The 18,522-nt window shown below is 51.0% G+C and overlaps 1 protein-coding gene and 1 non-coding gene across 2 annotated transcripts; one reads left to right on the forward strand and one right to left on the reverse strand.

Moving 5' to 3' along the window:
* The first annotated feature begins 4,226 nt into the window (after positions 1-4,226).
* KIAA2013 (KIAA2013 ortholog) lies at positions 4,227-9,928 on the forward strand. Its single transcript, XM_061187090.1, has 3 exons — positions 4,227-5,298; positions 7,644-8,497; positions 9,227-9,928. The coding sequence occupies exons 1-3, from the start codon at positions 4,266-4,268 to the stop codon at positions 9,242-9,244; spliced, it is 1,905 nt and encodes a 634-aa protein (XP_061043073.1). The 5' UTR covers positions 4,227-4,265; the 3' UTR covers positions 9,245-9,928.
* An 8,180-nt stretch (positions 9,929-18,108) lies between these two features.
* On the reverse strand, positions 18,109-18,224 carry LOC133089333 (U5 spliceosomal RNA). The gene has a single exon (XR_009700696.1). It is a non-coding gene; the product is annotated as a U5 spliceosomal RNA (small nuclear RNA).
* Between the last annotated feature and the right edge of the window lie 298 nt (positions 18,225-18,522).

Here is an 18,522-nt window from a genome sequence, read left to right on the forward strand (position 1 = left end):
TTCGCCCTTGTCCAAAGCCTTGGGCGTGAGGGTCTGAGCCTGGAGCAGGCGAGGCCTGGCAGGAATGTGTTCAGAGGCATCCACATGCCTGCCGAGACCCTCCTGGCTGCTGCAAGTGCAGAAAGCGCATCACCGCCCCGCAAAAAGGGACTCACTTAATCTGCCTTTTTGTCCCTGGGAGGCAAAGGGAACCTCTGAGACAAGGAAGGTCTTGTTCCTGAGGTCGCATTGTTGAGTGAATGGATGAATGAATGAATAAGAGAGAGAGAGAAGAAAGTGAGGGAGGGAGGGAAGGAGGGATGAAGGAAGGAGGGATGAAGGAAGGAAGGAAGGAAGAAAGAAGTTGTTTAAGGTCTCTTCACAGATGTGGGTCTTCAAAAAACAAATCAAGGGTTTCTAGAACAAGGGTTCCTGGAGCAGATGTCAGCTAGAGGCAGCCATCTCTGGGAAAACAACAACAACAATTTTCATCCTTGGAAGAGACCCTCAAAGGGAGATCCTTTCCAGGAGGTTAGGCTCCAGAGGAGTGGGTAGTGGGTACAACCCTGGGTGGGCAGGGGGTTCCCCACTCACAGGGGGAAAGGGCAGAGGGAGGAGGAATGTCATGATTATCAATGAACAACATAAAGCAGGCCATGCTAGGTCCTGGGGAAAAGAGAAATCAGCAGTACTCTGAAGACTGCTTCAGCCAGGGTAATGCACTACTGACATGATGTTACATGGGAAAAGCAGTATATACTGTATGACGCCACTCAGCAAAAATATATCCTTACAGATACAATGCATAGAGATGATGCTAAAAGAAAATGACAGCCAAATATTTACAGTCATTATTTCCAACTTGTGGGAATGTGTGTGTGTGTGTTATTGCCAGGTAGTTTTTATTTTCTTATTTATATTTTTCATTGTTTTTACTATCATTTTACAATGAATATATACTATTTGTACAATCCAAACAAAGCCAACACATGTTCTTTTTAGTTGATAGGTACAATCCCTGGGAACCTGGGAAATCATCTCACTGAACAGAGATTTACTCATGGTAAAGATGGTAGAAGTAAGGCCCAGGGGGACCCAACAGCAAGCTCAAATTCGAAAGGCAAGTAAAGGGAAGAGGCATGAGTGCAATCCAGGGCCTCTGCCACCCAGCTGGGACCTGGGACCTAGGGCGGGGTGTTTATGCAGCTGGGGACAGGACATGGTGCCAGAATCCACCGGATGTTTTTGAATTCAGGAGGATGCAGACTGAAATTTCAGCTCCTTTGAGGAGGAAATGGAGGGATAAGCAGAGGGGAAGAGAAGGAGCATGTGTTGACTGGCTCAATTTTCAAAGCTCTGGCTTATGCCATGCTCCCCACAGCCCTGCCAGTTAGGCAGTATTGCCCCCATTTGTGAAATAAGGAAACCGGGGCTCAGAGATGTGAAGCAACTTCCTCGAAGTCACACAGCTGATGGGGGACCACAGTAAGGGAGGCGACTTTGGAAACCGGCTCTAACTTCCCTTTTGCTCGGGCCCAAGGAGAACCTCAATGGTGACATACTATGGATGGAAAAAAATCCTTGGGCAGTGGAGTTCCCAGAGTCATTGCAAATCAGGAGGGGGAATCAATCTTGGAGGCTGCTGGCCTCCCCTGGAGAAAGGATTCACCCTGGTGAAGCCTGCCTGCCACCCTTCACCAAATTGCTGGAACTTGAACTCGGTCCAAGCTTCATCCAAAAGGAGGACTTGTCTCTTTAACCAGGGGTGGCTGCTGCCTAGATATTACTCAGGGTACGTGCTGCACGTGTTGTGCACAGTTAAAGGCACAGGACTCTGCTTTTCTGGGAAGCAGAAAGGATAGCTGGACTGGAGGGTAGTGGTCTGGTGCCACAAGGGGCTTTTCTCCCTTTCATCCTCTGCTTTTCTCCATTTTTACCATTTCCTTTCTTGACCCGAGGAAGAGCGATGGCCTCAGTGGACAGCCACGTTCTGTGCTGCCAGCCGATTCTCAGCCTCCTCCCCCTTTACACCCATCAGCTAGTCCCACCGGCACCTATCCCCTTTGATGATGATGATAATAATAATAATAATAATAATGGAATTTCCAAGCTGTTCCCTTAAATGAAAAAAGTAATATGCAAGAGTATATAATATGCTACAATTTCTGTGAAGGGAAAAATATAGGTCTCTGTCTATATGGCTATATATCTGTAAGTGAATAGAATTTCTGGAAGAGCATCCAAGGAACAGGAAGCAGTGGTTGCATCTGGGAAGAGGAACTGACTAGCTGGGGCTCCAGGAAAGAGGAAGACTTAATGGCCGCTCTTCACCCTTTCGTATAGGTTGAATTTTGTGTCATGTACATGTGTTTCCTGTTTCCTAGTAAAAATAAATTAAATAATGAATGGTTATTTTAAGCCAGGCAGTATGCTAAATGTTTAACTTGTTTATCTAACTTAAGTCTCAGAGTAATCCTACTCTGTCTCATGATCCCCATTTTATGGATGGAGAAACCAAGGCCCAAGGAAGTTAGCTGACTTGCTAGCAAGCAGCAAGGCCAAGATTCAAAACCCCGGCAGCCTCACGCCAGTGTCCTTACTCTTGACCTCCTGGTTTTGTTGTGGCTGTGTTGCTGATCGTGGGCTGTGATTCCCTCCCCTGGGGCTTTTGAGAGTGGTAAGGGAGTTAAGAGCACCAGCATGAAACTTCTCTTTAACGTAGGAATCGACTTCCAGGAATTCCTCCCCCAGAAGCAGTCTCAGAAGTAGGCCAAGGTATATGTCTATTACACAGACATTCGTAATAGCGAAAAATAATTATGTGGGTTTACATTTACTGTGTACTTACCCCATGTCATGCACCTCGCTTGCTTTGCCTTGCTTGCACCTTGCTTGCTTTGCCTTAACTTACTTATTCCTCAGAAACCTGAGAGGCAGTTTCTCTGGTCATCCCCATTTCACAGGTGGGATCAAGCCTGGTTTAGTCCTTTGCTCTCATCTCACTGTGCCTCCCAAGTGTTTCTCCCTCCCTGAGGGGCTTGGATGGATCCTATCTCTCTAACTGTAGGTTATGGATTCCTGCACATCCATGAAGTTATTCTGTGGGGTTTGTGAAATCCTGGGGAAATTAAAAATTTTGTGTGTATGTTTTGATAATGATCTTAAAAAAGAAAAAAAAGAAGGTAAGCATACTGTAGGATCACCTGGACAGCTGCCTTCTTATAGGGTGCTGGCCCTAAGACTTGGCAAACACACATGTGTCTGCTCACAGCCCACAAGAAGCCACCTCAAATGACCGTTTAATTTTCAACAACTGGGAAGCACTGTCTGTCTGGCTTTGGAATGTCCTGAAACTAAAGTGGAAACAATCGCCCCATTGTCTGCCCCTGTGCTCAGATTGAATTTTTTCCCCAGAAACAAAACAAAATTTGTCTTTTGCATTGATAATACACAATTTAAAAGCATTTTCAAAGCATGAGACTTTGGAGTTTTATGTTATTTAATAAGTTAAGACTCACGGTTGACATCAAGAAGACGACTTGGTGTGGTAGAGAAATGGACAGTCCTGGGCCTGATTTGTGTCCCATATGCTGTACATGCAGCCAGACAGGTCTGGAAGAGTTGTCAACAAAATATATCCTAGGAAGTCTGGTTGACAGTGCTTACTTTCTTTTCTTTTTCTTTCTTTCTTTTTTTGGGGGGTACTGTTGTGTACAGTTCTAAGTCTTTTATTTTTTTTGCAGTGAGGATCATTTTCACAGAAAAAAAGTTTTAAAATTATTTTTAAAAAATCTTGGGGCTGTTGAATCCATTAGTAGCGAATGGGGCCCAACACGTGTTCGGTTTAGCTAGCGCGGTGGGTTTTTTCGTTTTTGTTTTTGTTTTCCATGAATTGGCCGCTTCCAGTGCTCCGCAGACCCCTCTCCTCTTCTGGACTGGACTTTGCAGGCGCGAGAACTGGTGGTCCAAACCCCGGCGGTGCCCGCCCCCTCCTCGCTGTGGCCCCGCCTCCTTCTCCCGGGCCCGCCCCTCTCCCCTCCCTCCGCCCTCCCCTTTTCCATCTGTCGCAAAAGAGTAGGCGGCGCTTGACGGCCCGCGTCGTTTGACGGCCGGAGGCAATCGAGAAGGAGGAGGAAGCGGCTGTGGCGGCTGCCGCGGCGCCTGTGACGGGGGCTGGGGTGGGCGCCGCGGTCCGGGCCCGGGAGTGAGGCGCGGGCGGCCGGGCCGGTGGGCTGGGCGGCGGGCCCGGCGGCCGCCCCCGCGCCGCGCCCGCGCCTGGCGGCCCGATGTGGCTGCAGCAGCGGCTTAAGGGGCTGCCGGGACTGCTGTCGAGCAGCTGGGCCCGCCGCCTACTCTGCCTGCTCGGCCTCCTGGTGCTGCTTCTGTGGTTCGCGGGCTCCGGGGCGCGGCGGGCGGCGGGCGGTCTGCAGCTGCTGCCTTGGCCCCGCGGTGAGCCGGGCGCCGCCGAGCCCTCTGCCTGTCTGGAGGCAGCCACCCGCGCGTGGCGCGGCCTGCGGGAGCGGGGCGAGGCTGTACCGCTGGGCCCCGGAGTGCCGGCCCTGGTGGCCAACGGCTTCCTGGCCCTGGACGTGGTCGCCAACCGGCTGTGGGTGACCCCTGGGGAGCGGGAGCCCGCCGTGGCGCCGGACTTCGTGCCCTTCGTGCAGCTGCGCCCGCTGAGCGCGCTCTCTGAAGCTGGAGAGTCAGTGTTGCTGCTGCGGGAAGGGCTGCTGCGGCGGGTGCGCTGCCTGCAGCTCGGGACTCCGGGTCCCGGCCCTGCGGCCGCCGGCCCGGGCCCCGCCTCGGCCTCCGGCCTCGTCACGGGATCCGGCCGAGACTGCGTGCTGCTGCAAGAGGACTTCCTGGCGCACCGGGGCCGACCCCACGTCTATCTGCAGCGCATCCAGCTCAACAACCCCACGGAACGCGTGGCCGCGCTGCAGACTGTCGGGCCCACTGCCGGCCCGGTCCCCAAGGCTTTCACCAGCACCCTGGAGAAGGTCGGAGACCATCAATTTCTCCTCTACTCGGGCCGGTCCCCGCCTTTTCCCACGGGGCTGGTGCACCTGCTGGTGGTGGCCGCCAAGAAGTTAGTGAACCGTCTCCAAGTGGCTCCCAAGACGCAGCTGGACGAGACTGTGCTGTGGGTGGTGCACGTCTCCGGCCCTCTTAACCCCCAGGTGCTCAAAAGCAAAGCAGGCAAGGAGCTCAAGGTGCTCCAGGACTTGGCACGGAAGGAAATGCTGGAGCTCTTGGAGATGCCGGCGGCAGAGCTGCTTCAGGACCACCAGCGCCTCTGGGCCCAGCTCTTCAGCCCAGGTGAGGCCTGGCGAGTGCTTGGTCCACCGTCCACACCTTGCACCAGGGTGAGCACGGTCCACCCTGGAGATGCCCCTGCAAAGTCTGCAGAGGTGACACTGAAGGGCGGGGTCCCGGGGTGGTTCAAACTTGGGCTTGGCGTTTGATCTGGGGCTGACTCTTGCTCCACCACTTAGTAGCTGTGTGACCTTGAACCCTACTCTCTCTGGGCTTGTGTTCAATAATAACAGTAGCACCTACCTCAGAGGACTTTTATGAGATTGTCGTGAAAGAGGAGTGTGAAGGGCAGGTCTTATTGTTACTCGTTCTTGTGGCTGAAGCCTTATTTGAGCAGCGTGGTTTGGGAGGTCAATTGGTAAAAGATAAGCCAGAGGCCTGGCCGATCTCGGGATTCTTTTTTTTTTTTTTTTTTTAAATGTGCTTATTTATTTTTGGCTGCGTTGGGTCTTCGCTGCTGCACGCGTGCTTTCTCTAGTTGTGGTGAGCGAGGGCTACTCTTCATTGCGGTGCACGGGTTTCTCTTGTTGCAGAGCACGGTCTCTAGGCGCGCGGGCTTCAGTAGTTGTGGCACGTGGGCTCAGTAGTTGTGGCTCGCGGACTCTAGAGTGTAGGCTCAGTAGTTCTGGCGTACGGACTTAGTTACTCCGCGGCATGTGGGATCTTCCGGGACCAGGGCTCGAACCCGTGTCCCTTGCATTGGCAGGCGGATTCTTAACCACTGAGCCACGAGGGAAGCCCGATCCCGGGATTCTTAACTCAGTTCCCCACAGTTCTGGCTGGTGACAGGCATGGGCTTCTTGACATGACTCCCGGTAGCCTGAGCTGTGGCCTCGCTGTTGTGGCTGCAGCTTTTTCATGGGGGGTGGGGGTAGTGGAATCTCTTCAGCAGGTGGGATGCTCCTGTCAAATGAAAACTCCTTCGCCCCGTTGACTGCTTAAGAAAAGGAAATCCTAGTGTAGAGGAGAGAGAGATTAAGAGATTTTGGTTTCCAGGGTTCTAGTTGTCTAAATCCTAAACTTAGTTGCTCAAAGAGTCTTTAATTTAGTCAAGTATTTATCGAATGCTTCTGCCAGAAAGTGTTCTTCACATGGGGCATACGGAAGCAAACAGAACAAAGTCCCTGTTCTCATGGTCCTTAAATTCTGGGCGGGCGGAAGACAGACATTAGAAAGCGAAAATTTGGATAAAAAAAGCGAGATAGCTTTTTAGGCACAAGCGTTTTAAGGAGAAAAGATAAGAATATGTGCTTGGGGGTGAGTGACTGCAGTGGGTGGGGCTAAGAGTGTCAGGGAGGCCTCTCTGAGCAGGAATCGCAGAAGCTGAGGCCTACACAGCTAGAAGAAGCGCTGTGTGGTGGTCTGGAGGGAGCCAGCAGGGCAGAGGCCCTGAGGCAGGGGCGGGCTTGGTTGAGTGGCCACTGTGGCTGGCAGGTAGTGAGCAAGGGGAGGGTGGCAGTGGCCAGAGAGAGAGTAAAGGGCCTTGGGGCCTTGGTGAGGACAGTGAATTTTATTCTAAGTGAGGTGGGAGGCAGGGTGGAGGCACTACCCGGTGCACATTTTTAAAGGTCCCGGTGCCGCTGTGTCAGAGTGTAGACAGTGTGGGGGAGAGGGGGAGGTAGAGTGGGGAGACCAGATAAGAGGTTTTGGCCGGAGCCCAGGTGAGAGGACGGTGGCTGGGACCAGAGCTGTGACCGTGGAAGCAGAGGTGGATGAGTCGGATACTTTTGCAGCTGGAGCCACCGGGGCGTTCTGTGGACTGGCTGTGGGGAGTGAGAACTTGAGGGTGACTCCTGGATTTGCGGGGAGGGCTCCAGCGGGTGTCTGGAGATGATTTAGGGAAGGATTAGCATGGGGCTGCAAGGATTCAAACCTTGTCAGTTTCCAAATGCCTGTCAGACATCCAGCTTGAGACACCACGTGGGCGGTGAGCTGAGTCGAGAGCTCATACAAATCTGGGCAATCCTGTGCTCAAATGTTGTTTAAAGCTGCAGGCCCGGTGAGAGAGAAGCAGCCCACGACTGGCCAGGGCGTTGATGACAGTTCTTGGAGTCGGGGAACTGGCTTTTTTACTTGGCGCCCTAGGCTTGACTAAATCTGTGTTCTTCTGGGCTCTGGCAGGAGCCCCACTGGCAGGATTTTCAGTTTCAGGCCCAGAGGGCTCAAGGTGGTCACGTGAGGAAGCCAGGCAGGATGCCGTTCTCCCGTACTCGTGGGAGACTGGAGCTGCTGTTTTCATCCCTAAGGACAAAAGCTTCGTGTCTCTGCTGCTCTTGGGCTTTGTTTCATAACCTCAGCCTCTTGGTCATGCCGTTCCTCCTTAATGTACAACCTCTGTGGTGTTACAGGTGTGGAAATGAAGAAGATCACCGATGCCCACACTCCATCAGGCCTGACCGTGAACCTGACGCTGTACTACATGCTCTCCTGCTCCCCAGCACCGTTGCTCAGCCCCGACCTGAGCCACAGGGAGCGGGACCAGATGGAGTCGACACTCAACTACGAAGATCACTGCTTCAGCGGCCACGCCACCATGCACGCCGGGAACCTCTGGCCGGGCCGCCTGTCCTCCATCCAGCAGATCCTGCAGCTCTGGGACCTGTGGAGGCTGACCCTGCAGAAGCGCGGCTGCAAGGGGCTGGTGCGGGCGGGCGCCCCGGGCATCCTGCAGGGCATGGTGCTCAGCTTCGGCGGCCTGCAGTTCACCGAGAACCACCTCCAGTTCCAGGCCGACCCCGACGTGCTGCACAACAGCTACGCCCTGCATGGCATCCGCTACAAGAATGACCACATCAACCTGGCCGTGCTCGCGGACCCCGAGGGCAAGCCGTACCTGCACGTGTCTGTGGAGTCCCGCGGCCAGCTCGTCAAGATCTATGCCTGCGAAGCGGGCTGCCTGGACGAGCCTGTGGAGCTGACCTCGGCGCCCCAGGGCCACACCTTCTCGGTCATGGTGACGCAGCCCATCACACCGCTGCTCTACATCTCCACCGACCTCACGCACCTGCAGGACCTGCGGCACACGCTGCACCTCAAGGCCATCCTGGCCCACGACGAGCACATGGCCCAGCAGGACCCCGGGCTGCCCTTCCTCTTCTGGTTCAGCGTGGCCTCCCTCATCACCCTCTTCCACCTCTTCCTATTCAAGCTCATCTACAACGAGTACTGTGGGCCTGGCGCCAAGCCCCTCTTCAGGAGTAAGGTATAAAGCCACTGCGCCTCCAGAGCCCGGGACCCTGGCCTTGCGTTCTGTCCCGAGTCTAGTGTAGTGGGGTGGAGGGTACGTTAAGCTCCAGCTCTGTGCTCCCACTCTTTAAAGAGCCAGGACTCAGGAGAAATGGGCTCTGTGGCTTCTGGTTTGGAGAAGGAAGTAGCACTTGACCTGAAGGAGTGGGAGAAGGGCCAGAGGCAGGTCTGAGCTCCTCAAGCGTGAAGAACCCGGAAAGTCAGATCAAAGGGAAATGTGCAGGCCGCCTTCCCGGGTGGCCGTCACAGGGCAGGGGCTGCATTTGCATCGCATGGATCTGGCAGCCTCTGCTAAGCAGGCGGGCGAGCCGCTTCTCCCTGCTAGGTGGTGGGCTTCTCTGCTCTTAATCTGGCGTATCCCCATTCACCCGTGGTTCCCAGATGATCAGGGGTACAGGCCAAGCTGCCTTCGCAGGTCCTGCCCAGTGTCGTCTGCCCGCCCCTCCAGCCGGGCCTGGCCAGAGCAGAGCCCGTGAACTCGCCGCACCCGCCTAAGGAGGCACCTGGGCCCCCGAGTCTGTGGCAGCTCTAGCCCGTCCCTGGGCCAAGCGCTGTCAGCAAGGCGGGCTCGGAGCCTGGGTGGGGTGCCAGCAGGGTGTCTCCATCGCCTGCTTCCCTTGAGATTGCTGTAGCTGTCTACCGGGGTTGGCGTGAGCAGTAACGACCTGTCTTGTTGATTGAACAGGAAGATCCCAGTGTCTGAGTGGCATCAGTCCTGCTTTCAGTCACCACTTGCACAAGACACCCAGCACTGAAAGTCCTGCTGCTGCGAACAAGGGATCCTTGGAAAGCACCCAGCCTTTTGTGCCTTGTTGGGGGACACCAGTGACTCGGAAGTGCGTGTGGATGTTCAGGAGTTTGCATCGGGGAGCGGGAGGGGAGGGGCTGGTGGACTTTTTGTAAGCTTTCGACTCAATAAAATGAACCTATACGGAAAATACTTGAAATTGAACTCACTCTTTCCACTTTCCCCCTTTCTTCTGTCCCAGGAAATAGACCCTCTTTTGAAAAGACTTGTCTAGGAAAAAATGTGTTCTTTTCCTAATTTAATGTGTTCTTTCTTGAATGAATTTTTAATTTATTGTTGAGATTTTGCTGGATGGCTTTTGCATCCACTCTCGGTAGTGAATCTTGGCAGTGATTTCCAATATGCACCACCTCGGGAGGTTTGGAGGCCCGCATGCCGCCTCCGTGGAGGGGGTGGGTCTCCGTCACCCTCGGGTTTGCACATTGCGTCTTTCTTATCATGAGCCTATGGAGATCTGTGGTTTTGTACCTCTGGGCTTTAGGGGAGGTGTTTAACTTTCTAGTGATGATGATTGTTGGGTTTTGGAATACCAAAGCTTTTTTGTGTGTTCTGTTTTTAAATAAATCTCTTTCAAACCTCCACGACCGGTTTGCGTGTGGTTGAGACCTCTGGAGACATCGGACCTTCCTCGGTCACCAGGCTTTTGGGTAGAGTCCGAAGCAAAGACCCCACCGTGGTGACAATATTCTTTTCCCATGTCCTCTCCTCTTCAGAGGAGCCCACTCAGAGGCTGTGGAGGTGGCCCCCGTGCTGCCCACCTGGGGGATTGCTGCATGTCCCAGCTGAGTGGGCTGCTCGAGGAGCATTACCCTGGCCCCTTCCTGCTGCAGTGCCTCTCCCCCTGCCTGCCCTAAAGAGAGTTGCCTGCCCCGGTTTTGCTGCCCATAGGACTGGGGGCAGGAAAAACCCTGAGTGGACCTCCTGCAGATTGTTCTCGAAGCTAAGGTCTGAGTCCTTCCTTTGTGGGGAGAATGGAGCAAAGAGGGGCCAGGCTGAGTGTGCACCATCACCTTAGTGTCTTGGTGGTTTCCCTGGCTTCCCAGATGGGCAGCCTGACTCAGCAGGAAGCCAGGTTTGCTTGCCAAGTTGCCGAGTGTCCGGCCCCCGCAGGTGGCTGGGAGAGAAAGTACACAAGGGTTTCAGGCTCTTCTACAAGTTGCTCTGGTTTGCTGTCGCTCCAGTCCTGTGCGCCTTCCACCCCTGCTCTGAGGGTGCCTCACCCTTCTGGCCAGGGGCCCTTGGCTGGCAGGGGGTGAGGTGGGCTGTGGTGTATGGCGTGACATGCCCTCTAGTCATTGCATTCAACTGGAAGTTACTTGACCACAGGAGCGGCGCTTCATGGCTCCCACTCACCCTGTTAACTTGGAACCAGGCATGGTGTGGGCTCCCGTACATGTAAACACAAACCCACGTACCTGTGCCTGGAGAATACCGAGCCAACGACTAGAATTTCAGTAGACGAATACTTGCAAATTATAGGTCATTGAAGCGAGCACGTGTGTTAGGTATTTTACATCAACATGGCCTCATGCAGGGAGGAGGTCGCTAAGGGTTAAGATTCCAATTTGAGAGATGAGGAAACGTGCTCAAGGCCGAGCAGCCCAGGCTGGGATGCAAACTGGGGCTCGCTGTCAGCCCAGCCTCTCTCTCAGCCCCTACACTCTGTTTCTCCCCATGCTCTCTCCCCACACACTTCTCTGATGGGTCCCGCAGGATGGGGTGGGTAATGCATTTGCTCCTGCCCTCTGGGATGACATCAGCCCACTCTGAAAGTGGCTGGGCGTCTGCCGTGAGCCTCTGCAGTGCCTCCAGTTCAGCCTCATTTGGGAGCAGGCCATGCACTAACTCCAGTGGGTCTGCCTCTCACGGTCCAGTAATGCACTGGAGCTTTCTTCTTGGGCTGGATGCACAAAGAGGCTTGGTCAAGTTGCTTTTCAGGGGTAGACACCTGGTATGGAATTGCATACTACCCAGCACTTCCCAACAGCTGAAAAGTTGGTTTGGAAATGTATTAACTCCCTGAAAACCTACGGGCACCTTGGCCTCTCGTGCCCCATCTCATGTCCTCTCAGGCCACCTTTCACTCCTGCCGTGGTTGCAGCCACCAGCTCTTTCCAGGTGCGGGTTCCTGGCAGCATCTGACCTCACCTTCTCTCTGACCTTCAGGAAGCTGCTCTGCACTCAGCATGTGTGTAGCCTCAAAGCAGGCCAAGGATATCACTGCTAGGGGCAGCCCTTCTCCCATGAGAGATGGAGCCAGTGGACCAGTGCTCCCTCCACCATCCCCTGGGCGGACAGTTCTGTGACACATTCTACACGGCTCCTCAGACGGGAAGATCAGGCCCCCCACTGCCCACAGTGGTGAAGAACTTGGGAAGACACCCTTGATTCAATTTCCCTCCCTCCATTTTACCCTCCCCCAGCCTCCCTCTGCTGTCCCCTGGGATTTCTTCCTAAATAAACTACCTGCACACAAGTTTTGCTTCGGGTTAAGACACTAACCAGGAGGTCTGTGGCTCCTCTGGAGGGTTTTTCCAAGAGGAAGTTGGATTCTCCTGTGGGTGTTGTTACGGACTGATTCACATGTTGAAGCCTAACCCCCAATGTGATGGTGTTTGAAGGTGGGGCCTCTGGGAGGTGAATAGATTATGAGGGTGGAGCCCTCATGAATGGGATTAGTGCCGTTATACAAGAGACCCCAGGGAGCTCTCTAGTCCTCTCCCTGCCGTGTGAGGACGCAGAGAGACGACAGCTATCTCCAGCCCAGAAGAGGGCTCTCATCAGAATCTGACCACGCCGGCACCCTGTTCGCAGACTTCCAGCCTCCAGAACTGTGAGAAATAGATTTCTGTTGTTTATAGGCCACCCAGTGTGTGGTATTCTGCTGTAGGAGCCCAAACGGACTAAGACAGTCATATTCTTCCAGTGGAGGAATGGAACTTTTCAAGGGTGATAAGCCAAAAATCCAGACATTCGTAGTGTCTTAGATTAAAAAAACCTTAGAGTTTTTTTTGCTCAAGGGTCCGTAACCTGGCTTCAAGTGACTTATGAACCCCTGGAATTGCAAAATGTATGTACTTTTTTTTCCATGAGGAGAGTTTCTGTAGCTTTCCTCAGATTCTTAACAGGATTCCTGACCTTTAAAAAACCCCTTAAGAAGAAGATAAGACTTTGGGGTCTTGTTTTCAGCCCCCCACCCCACCCCCAAGAAGCAGCAGTGGTCTGACCTCTGGCCATCTGCTTAGGGGTCTGGTGATTGGGTGGATCACCTCACTTGCTGAGGGGCACTTGTTCCCTTGCAGAAAGGAGGCCCATCTCAGCTGAGCTGAGCAAACAGCCTCGCCATGAACAAGCTACCTAGTCTCAAAATCGTGCTTCCTGGGAGCCTCTCCTCTGGACTTTGGCTGATGGAAGCTTCAAATAAATCATTTGACTCAGTAAATGTTCATTGTGAATCTTTGGGATTTCCCTGGCGGTCCAGTGGTTAAGACTCTGCGCTTCCACTGCAGGGGGCATGGGTTTGATCCCTGGTCAGGGAACTAAGATCCCACATTTCACATCCTGCATGCCGCGCAGCGAGGCCAAAAAAAAAAAAAAAAAAAAGTTCATTGCGAATCTTCTAGCAGGCCATGCATCCGTCCAGCCCTTGGGTGACAAAGGGGGAATGGTTACGATTGATGAACATCGTCTGTGTTCTTGGCACTTCCCCACTAGCTCAGGTTCTGTGAAGGCAGTGGCTATACCTGTCTTTGACTCTGGATGGCCAGAGACTACAATGCCTGGCACAGGGTAGATGTTTAAAGATGTTGAATTGTGTCTGTATGCATTATGTCATTCAATCCTTGTGTTTCAGTTAAAACAAAGGGGGTTGCAAGTGACAGAAAACTTAATTATAACTGGCTTAAACAAAAGGAAAAGTACTGGTTCCATAACAGTATAGTCCAGGAAGAGCTTCAGGAATGGCCTGATCCAGGACTCAAATAATTTCAGTAGGATCCATCTCTTAGCTCTGCTTCCTATAGATTGGCTTCCATCCTCAGATTGGCTACCCTTGTGGAAACAAAATGGCCACAGTTATCATAAGCCTTTTGCCCTCCTAACCAGGACATCAGAGTCTGAGTCCCAGCATTCCTACCCAAAGTGCCGAGGTTCACCTCTGATTGGACAGCCCATCCCTGAGCCAATCACGGTGACCAGGGTGCAAGGGATATATTAATTAGGTTAGACCATTCAGGCCACCTCAGAGCTAGGCATTGGGTCAATCTCAAACCATTGAACAGAGAATAATAGGAGAGGAGTGGTTCCCCAAAGGAAATTTGGGGTACTCTTGTCAGGAAGGAGGGGAAGTAGATGCTTGGCAGCAAAGCACAGCTCTCCAGTATACCCTGTAGGGCAAGCTTTATTCCCATTTTACAGATGAGGAAAGTGAGGCTCCGAGGTGATAAGGCACTAGGCGAAAGTCACACAATTTGTGGAGTCTGGGATGTGTCCCAGGTCTGCTAGCTCCAAAACTAGAGGCTCCCACTACTTGCCCAAGTCACGGTGGACACATTTTGGAAATAGCCACTCGCCTATTTGCCCAGAGCTGCACCAGTCTCTTCTTTTTCTTTTTTTTTTTAAATTTTATTTATTTATTTTTGGGCTGCGTTGGGTCTTCATTGCGGTGTGCGGGCCTCTCATTGCGGTGGCTTCTCTTGTTGCGGAGCACGGGCTCTAGGTGCGCGGGCTTCAGTAGTTGTGGCATGCAGTCTCAGTAGTTGTGGCTTGCAGGCTCTAGAGCGCAGGCTCAGTAGTTGTGGCGCATGGGCTTAGTTGCTCCGCGGCATGTGGGATCTTCCCGGACCAGGGCTCGAACCCGTGTCCCCTGCATTGGCAGGCGGATTCTTAACCACTGCATCACCAGGGTAGTCCTGCACCAATCTCTTCTGATCAGGAATGTTGTTGTTTTTTCATCCAGAAGTCTCTCTGGGCAGGACTTTAGGTGGACTGTACTTATTTCCAAACCCATTTATCTGATGTGGGGTTCTCAGTCCCTGTATTTGACCAAATCCCCTTAGTAACCTTGTTGACTGGAAAGAGGTCAGATACAGACCCTGAGCTGGAGGAATGCACAGTCTAAAGGGGAGACAGACAGATAAGAAAATGGACAATTATACTGCGATCGGGGCTGTGGAGTATGGGGCTGGCACATCTAACCTCCACTGGAGGGTCAGGGATGGCTTCCTGGAGGATGATGAGTGTTCCCTAGGTTAAGGTGTGGGAGAGGACCGTCCAGGCAGTGGGCAGAACACGAGTAGACATACAGAAACGGGGAAGTTTAAAGAGGCAATGGACAGTAATACTTCAGTTTGTCTGGAGCATAGAATCCAGGAAGGGAAAAAAAGTAGGTAATAAGCTTAGAGAGTTGGGATTTATGGTTCCACCTCATTGACCTGTAAAGGCAAGGGGTAGGTGGGCTCTGGCCCTAACTCATGGCAATGATAACATTATAGGTAATAATTTCTCCCGAGGATTAATCACTTACTCTCCCCTAGTTACTGTCATAATTTTAGCCAATCTTTACAGCTTCCTCCAAGACCAAGGAGGACAGTTAATCATCCTGTTTTACAAAAGTAGAAACTGAGACACAGTGAAAGAGACTTGCCAGAGGTCACTGACCACCTTGCAGGACTGACACTCTCCCAGTGGCAGGTTAATTATCACCTCTGCTAGTATGTGAAGGAGAGTGCTGGAAATCAGAGCTCCTGGTTGCCCGCGAGCACCACAGGAATCAATGTGACTGTTCAAGGGGGTCCTGAGAGATGACCAAACGCAGGACAGGTGAGCTCAGGAGAAAGGCTGTGGCTTCTCTCAAAAGAAAACTTCAAGAAAAGTTAACTAAGCAGCATTTCTGGAGCTGGGAGCTGGATGCGAAAGAGTGGGGAGTGGGCTGGGAGTTAGGGGACCTGGGTTCTGTCTCCAGCTCTGTCATTATCATTGTGTAACCTCAAACAAGTGGGTTAAGTGTTACACTCTAGGTTCCCACCTGTAAAATGGGTCTAGTAACACCTTCCAACTTCAGAAAGATGGTTAGGAATTCCCATGAAATAAATGACTCTGTGTGAAGGTGCTTTGATAAATTCAAAACCTTCTCCCCATGCAAGGGGGAATTGTTTGTATTATGTGCCTGGAGGCAAGGGAATGCAGATCAGGACTTCTAAACCTTGGGTCCCTGAACAGAATTCAGGGGGTCTGCGAAATTGGATTGGAAAAAATCTTTATTTTCGTTAACCTCCAACTGAAATTCAGCATTTCCTTCCATGATTAACTTTGGCATTTGCATCATTGTCACAAATAGAAATTACAGATGCAGTCATGACACGCCCAGTGGTGGCAGGCATCTTGAAATATTGCTCACGTTCGTCGTGACTAGATACCAATATTTGATCTATTAATGAAGAAGTGCATATGTTACCAACCGCAAAGTTGTTTTTAAAATGTATTCAGGGAATTCCCTGGCGGTCCAGTGGTTAGGACTCCATGCTTCCACTGTAGGGGGCCTGGGTTCGATCCCTGGTCGGGGAATTAGGATCTCACAAGCCGAGTGGTGAGGCCAAAAAATTAAAATAAATAAATAAATAAATAAATATATATATTCAAAACTTTTAAATTATGAACCATGTTTAACATACACAAAAGTAGACCTAATAGTATAAAGAACCTCCGTGTGCTGGTTACCGAGTCCAACAACCATCACATAAACAAAATTTTATTTTTGTCTTTGTTTTTTTATTTGGGGGTGGGGCTTTTTTTTGCACTCATTATTTTGAAGCAAATCCAAGATATAATAGCATTTCATCTGTAGATATTTCCGGGGAATTCCCTGGCAGTCCAGTGGTTAGGACTCCACGCTCTCACTGCTGAAAGCGTGGGTTCCATCCCTGGTCAGGGAACCAAGATCCCACAAGCTGTGTGGTGTGCCCCCCCCAAAAAAGTTTATATTGTAGATATGCCTGTAGGTACTTTTAAGTATAAGGAGGTTAAAACAAAAAACATTACCACAATATGATAATCATACCCCAAACCCTTCAGTAATTCCTTAATATCATCAAATATCTGGTCAGATTGAAAAAAGAAGACATCTTATAAATGTAAGAAGTTCTGAAAATAGTGTCTGTTTAAACCAGGATCCCAGTAAGTTCTGCTTGGTGAGATGGGTTCTTTTAACTCTCTTTCAATATATAGATTCCCTTTTTATCTCCCTCTCTCATTTCTTCCAGTAATTTATTTGTTGAAGAAATCTGGTGGTTTGCCCTGAAAAGCTCCTCGCAGCCAGGACTTGCTAAGTGCATCCATCCCCGCAGAAATGCAGACAAGCTCGACTGTGCTCTGCTGTTCTGTCAACTAGTGGTCAGATCTAGTCTTAAGCAGATTCAAGTTCGATTTTCCCCGGCCAGACTACTTCACGGAAGCAGCGTGCTCTTTCACCCGGAAGCACATAATATCTAGTTCTCTGGCTGCTCGGCGTGCTCGTTACTCTGGATTGCTGCTTTTGCCGAAAGTGAACAACAAACAAGTTAAAACCCCTACTTTAGATACACACTCAGCCTTCAGAGTGCAAGAAAGCACTGTCACCAGTATTTCGTTCTCAGTGACCAGGTCTCGTCGTGAAGAAAGCACCGTTTCTAGGGGGACAAGAACGCTAGCCGCCCCAGTGGGCAGGGGTAGACGGTGGACAACTGCTGGAGCCTGGGGTTCTGGTTCTCTACACAAGAGAACATCAAAAGGGCCTGGGAAGAGGTGGTCCCACAGCCGCGTTACAGCCTCCGAGAAGTTCCTTGTACACGGATGGGACAGCTGGCCACAGGGAGCAGCCTGGGAGGCAAGAAAACGAAACCCAAGGAAGGAACTTGTAAGAAAGAAACGTGCGAATGGATTCCCTCCCTTCTTTACTAGGGCAGACACTGCTAGTTTCCTTCCCGCCGTATTCAGTTTCTCCCTCTTACGATCTACGCAAAAGTCACGGCTGCCTAGAGAAAATACTACATTTCCCAGCCTACTTCGCAGCTACGCGTGCTCAGAAAGCTGAGTTCTGGCCACTCTGGTCGGTTGAAATGGTCATTTCCGCTAGAGTTTCATCCAATCCGTTACAACCGTGAGCAAACGTCCTTCTTGAGTGGTATTTTTAGCAAATGAGAAAGTGTCTGTTCCAGAGCTAAATTATCTCATGAGAATAGAACAGCAACACTTACAAACACGGTGTAGGAACAAAAACGAATCCGCGCTTACACTTATTTCTGAACAAAATTTTTAAAAGATTTTTTTCGCTGTCCAGCGGCTAAGAATCTCCCTTTTAATGCGGGGTACAGCGGCTTAGGTTCTTGGTCGCGACACTAAAATTCTATGTAACGTGGGGCAACTAACCCCGCTGACGGCCATTATTGAATTCCGGGGCGTCGATTCGCCTTAACACCACAACTTCAAAGAAACTCTTTCTCCCGCTAGGAGCACTAAACACTCATAAGCAACTAAGGAACGCAAACAGAAACAGTCCTTTGACTTCAACAAAGCAACTACTCCACTTTCAGAACTTGGACACCTCTCTTACCCTATTTATTTTCAGACGTATACTAAAACCAATGTTCTGAGACTAGTACTTGTTTAAAAAATAACAACCAACTACGGCATAGAAAAAAAAGACAGTGCACGAAATGTAACAAACGTGAAACTACCCAACTAATGAAACCAAAACTGAAATTCTATTTTTAAACATCATCATTGGCCTTGCTAATGCAAGACCTCAAAAAATTGGATAAAAACTCAGAATTGTTCCTCTCCACGGAAATCTTTAGTAAAAGGCGAAAGATTTATACGATCTGAAGAGAAACCAGAGTATGTTTCTCCTTAGGCGGCACGCATTCCTCGGGTAACTGCTACCCCCAACACAGTAACGGTGATTATTTAACTGAAAGAGTTATTCACATCTGCTTTTTTCCCAGACAATTCTATGAAAGAATTCTCACTTCTGGGAAAAAATAGTTAAAGAAAGAAGGAGACTCTAGTCATTTTTAAGTCGAATATTTGTCCTGGGTGCAATGCATTCTGGATATGCAAATGAAAATCTCAGTCTATACGCTCCGGTTTCCGGAAATACCTCAAATAGTTCATTCATCTTGTGCTGGGACCGAGACTAC

The sequence above is a fragment of the Eubalaena glacialis genome, chromosome 3 (genome assembly GCF_028564815.1).
Source record: "Eubalaena glacialis isolate mEubGla1 chromosome 3, mEubGla1.1.hap2.+ XY, whole genome shotgun sequence".
In the NCBI taxonomy this organism is placed as follows: domain Eukaryota; kingdom Metazoa; phylum Chordata; class Mammalia; order Artiodactyla; family Balaenidae; genus Eubalaena; species Eubalaena glacialis.

Excerpts from the sequence above, each read along its gene's own strand:
- KIAA2013 (XM_061187090.1), top strand. The coding sequence starts at position 4,266 with ATGTGGCTGCAGCAGCGGCTTAAGGGGCTGCCGGGACTGCTGTCGAGC. Across the intron at positions 5,299-7,643 it reads GGCCCAGCTCTTCAGCCCAG|GTGTGGAAATGAAGAAGATC; the intron begins GTGAGGCCTGGC and ends GTGGTGTTACAG.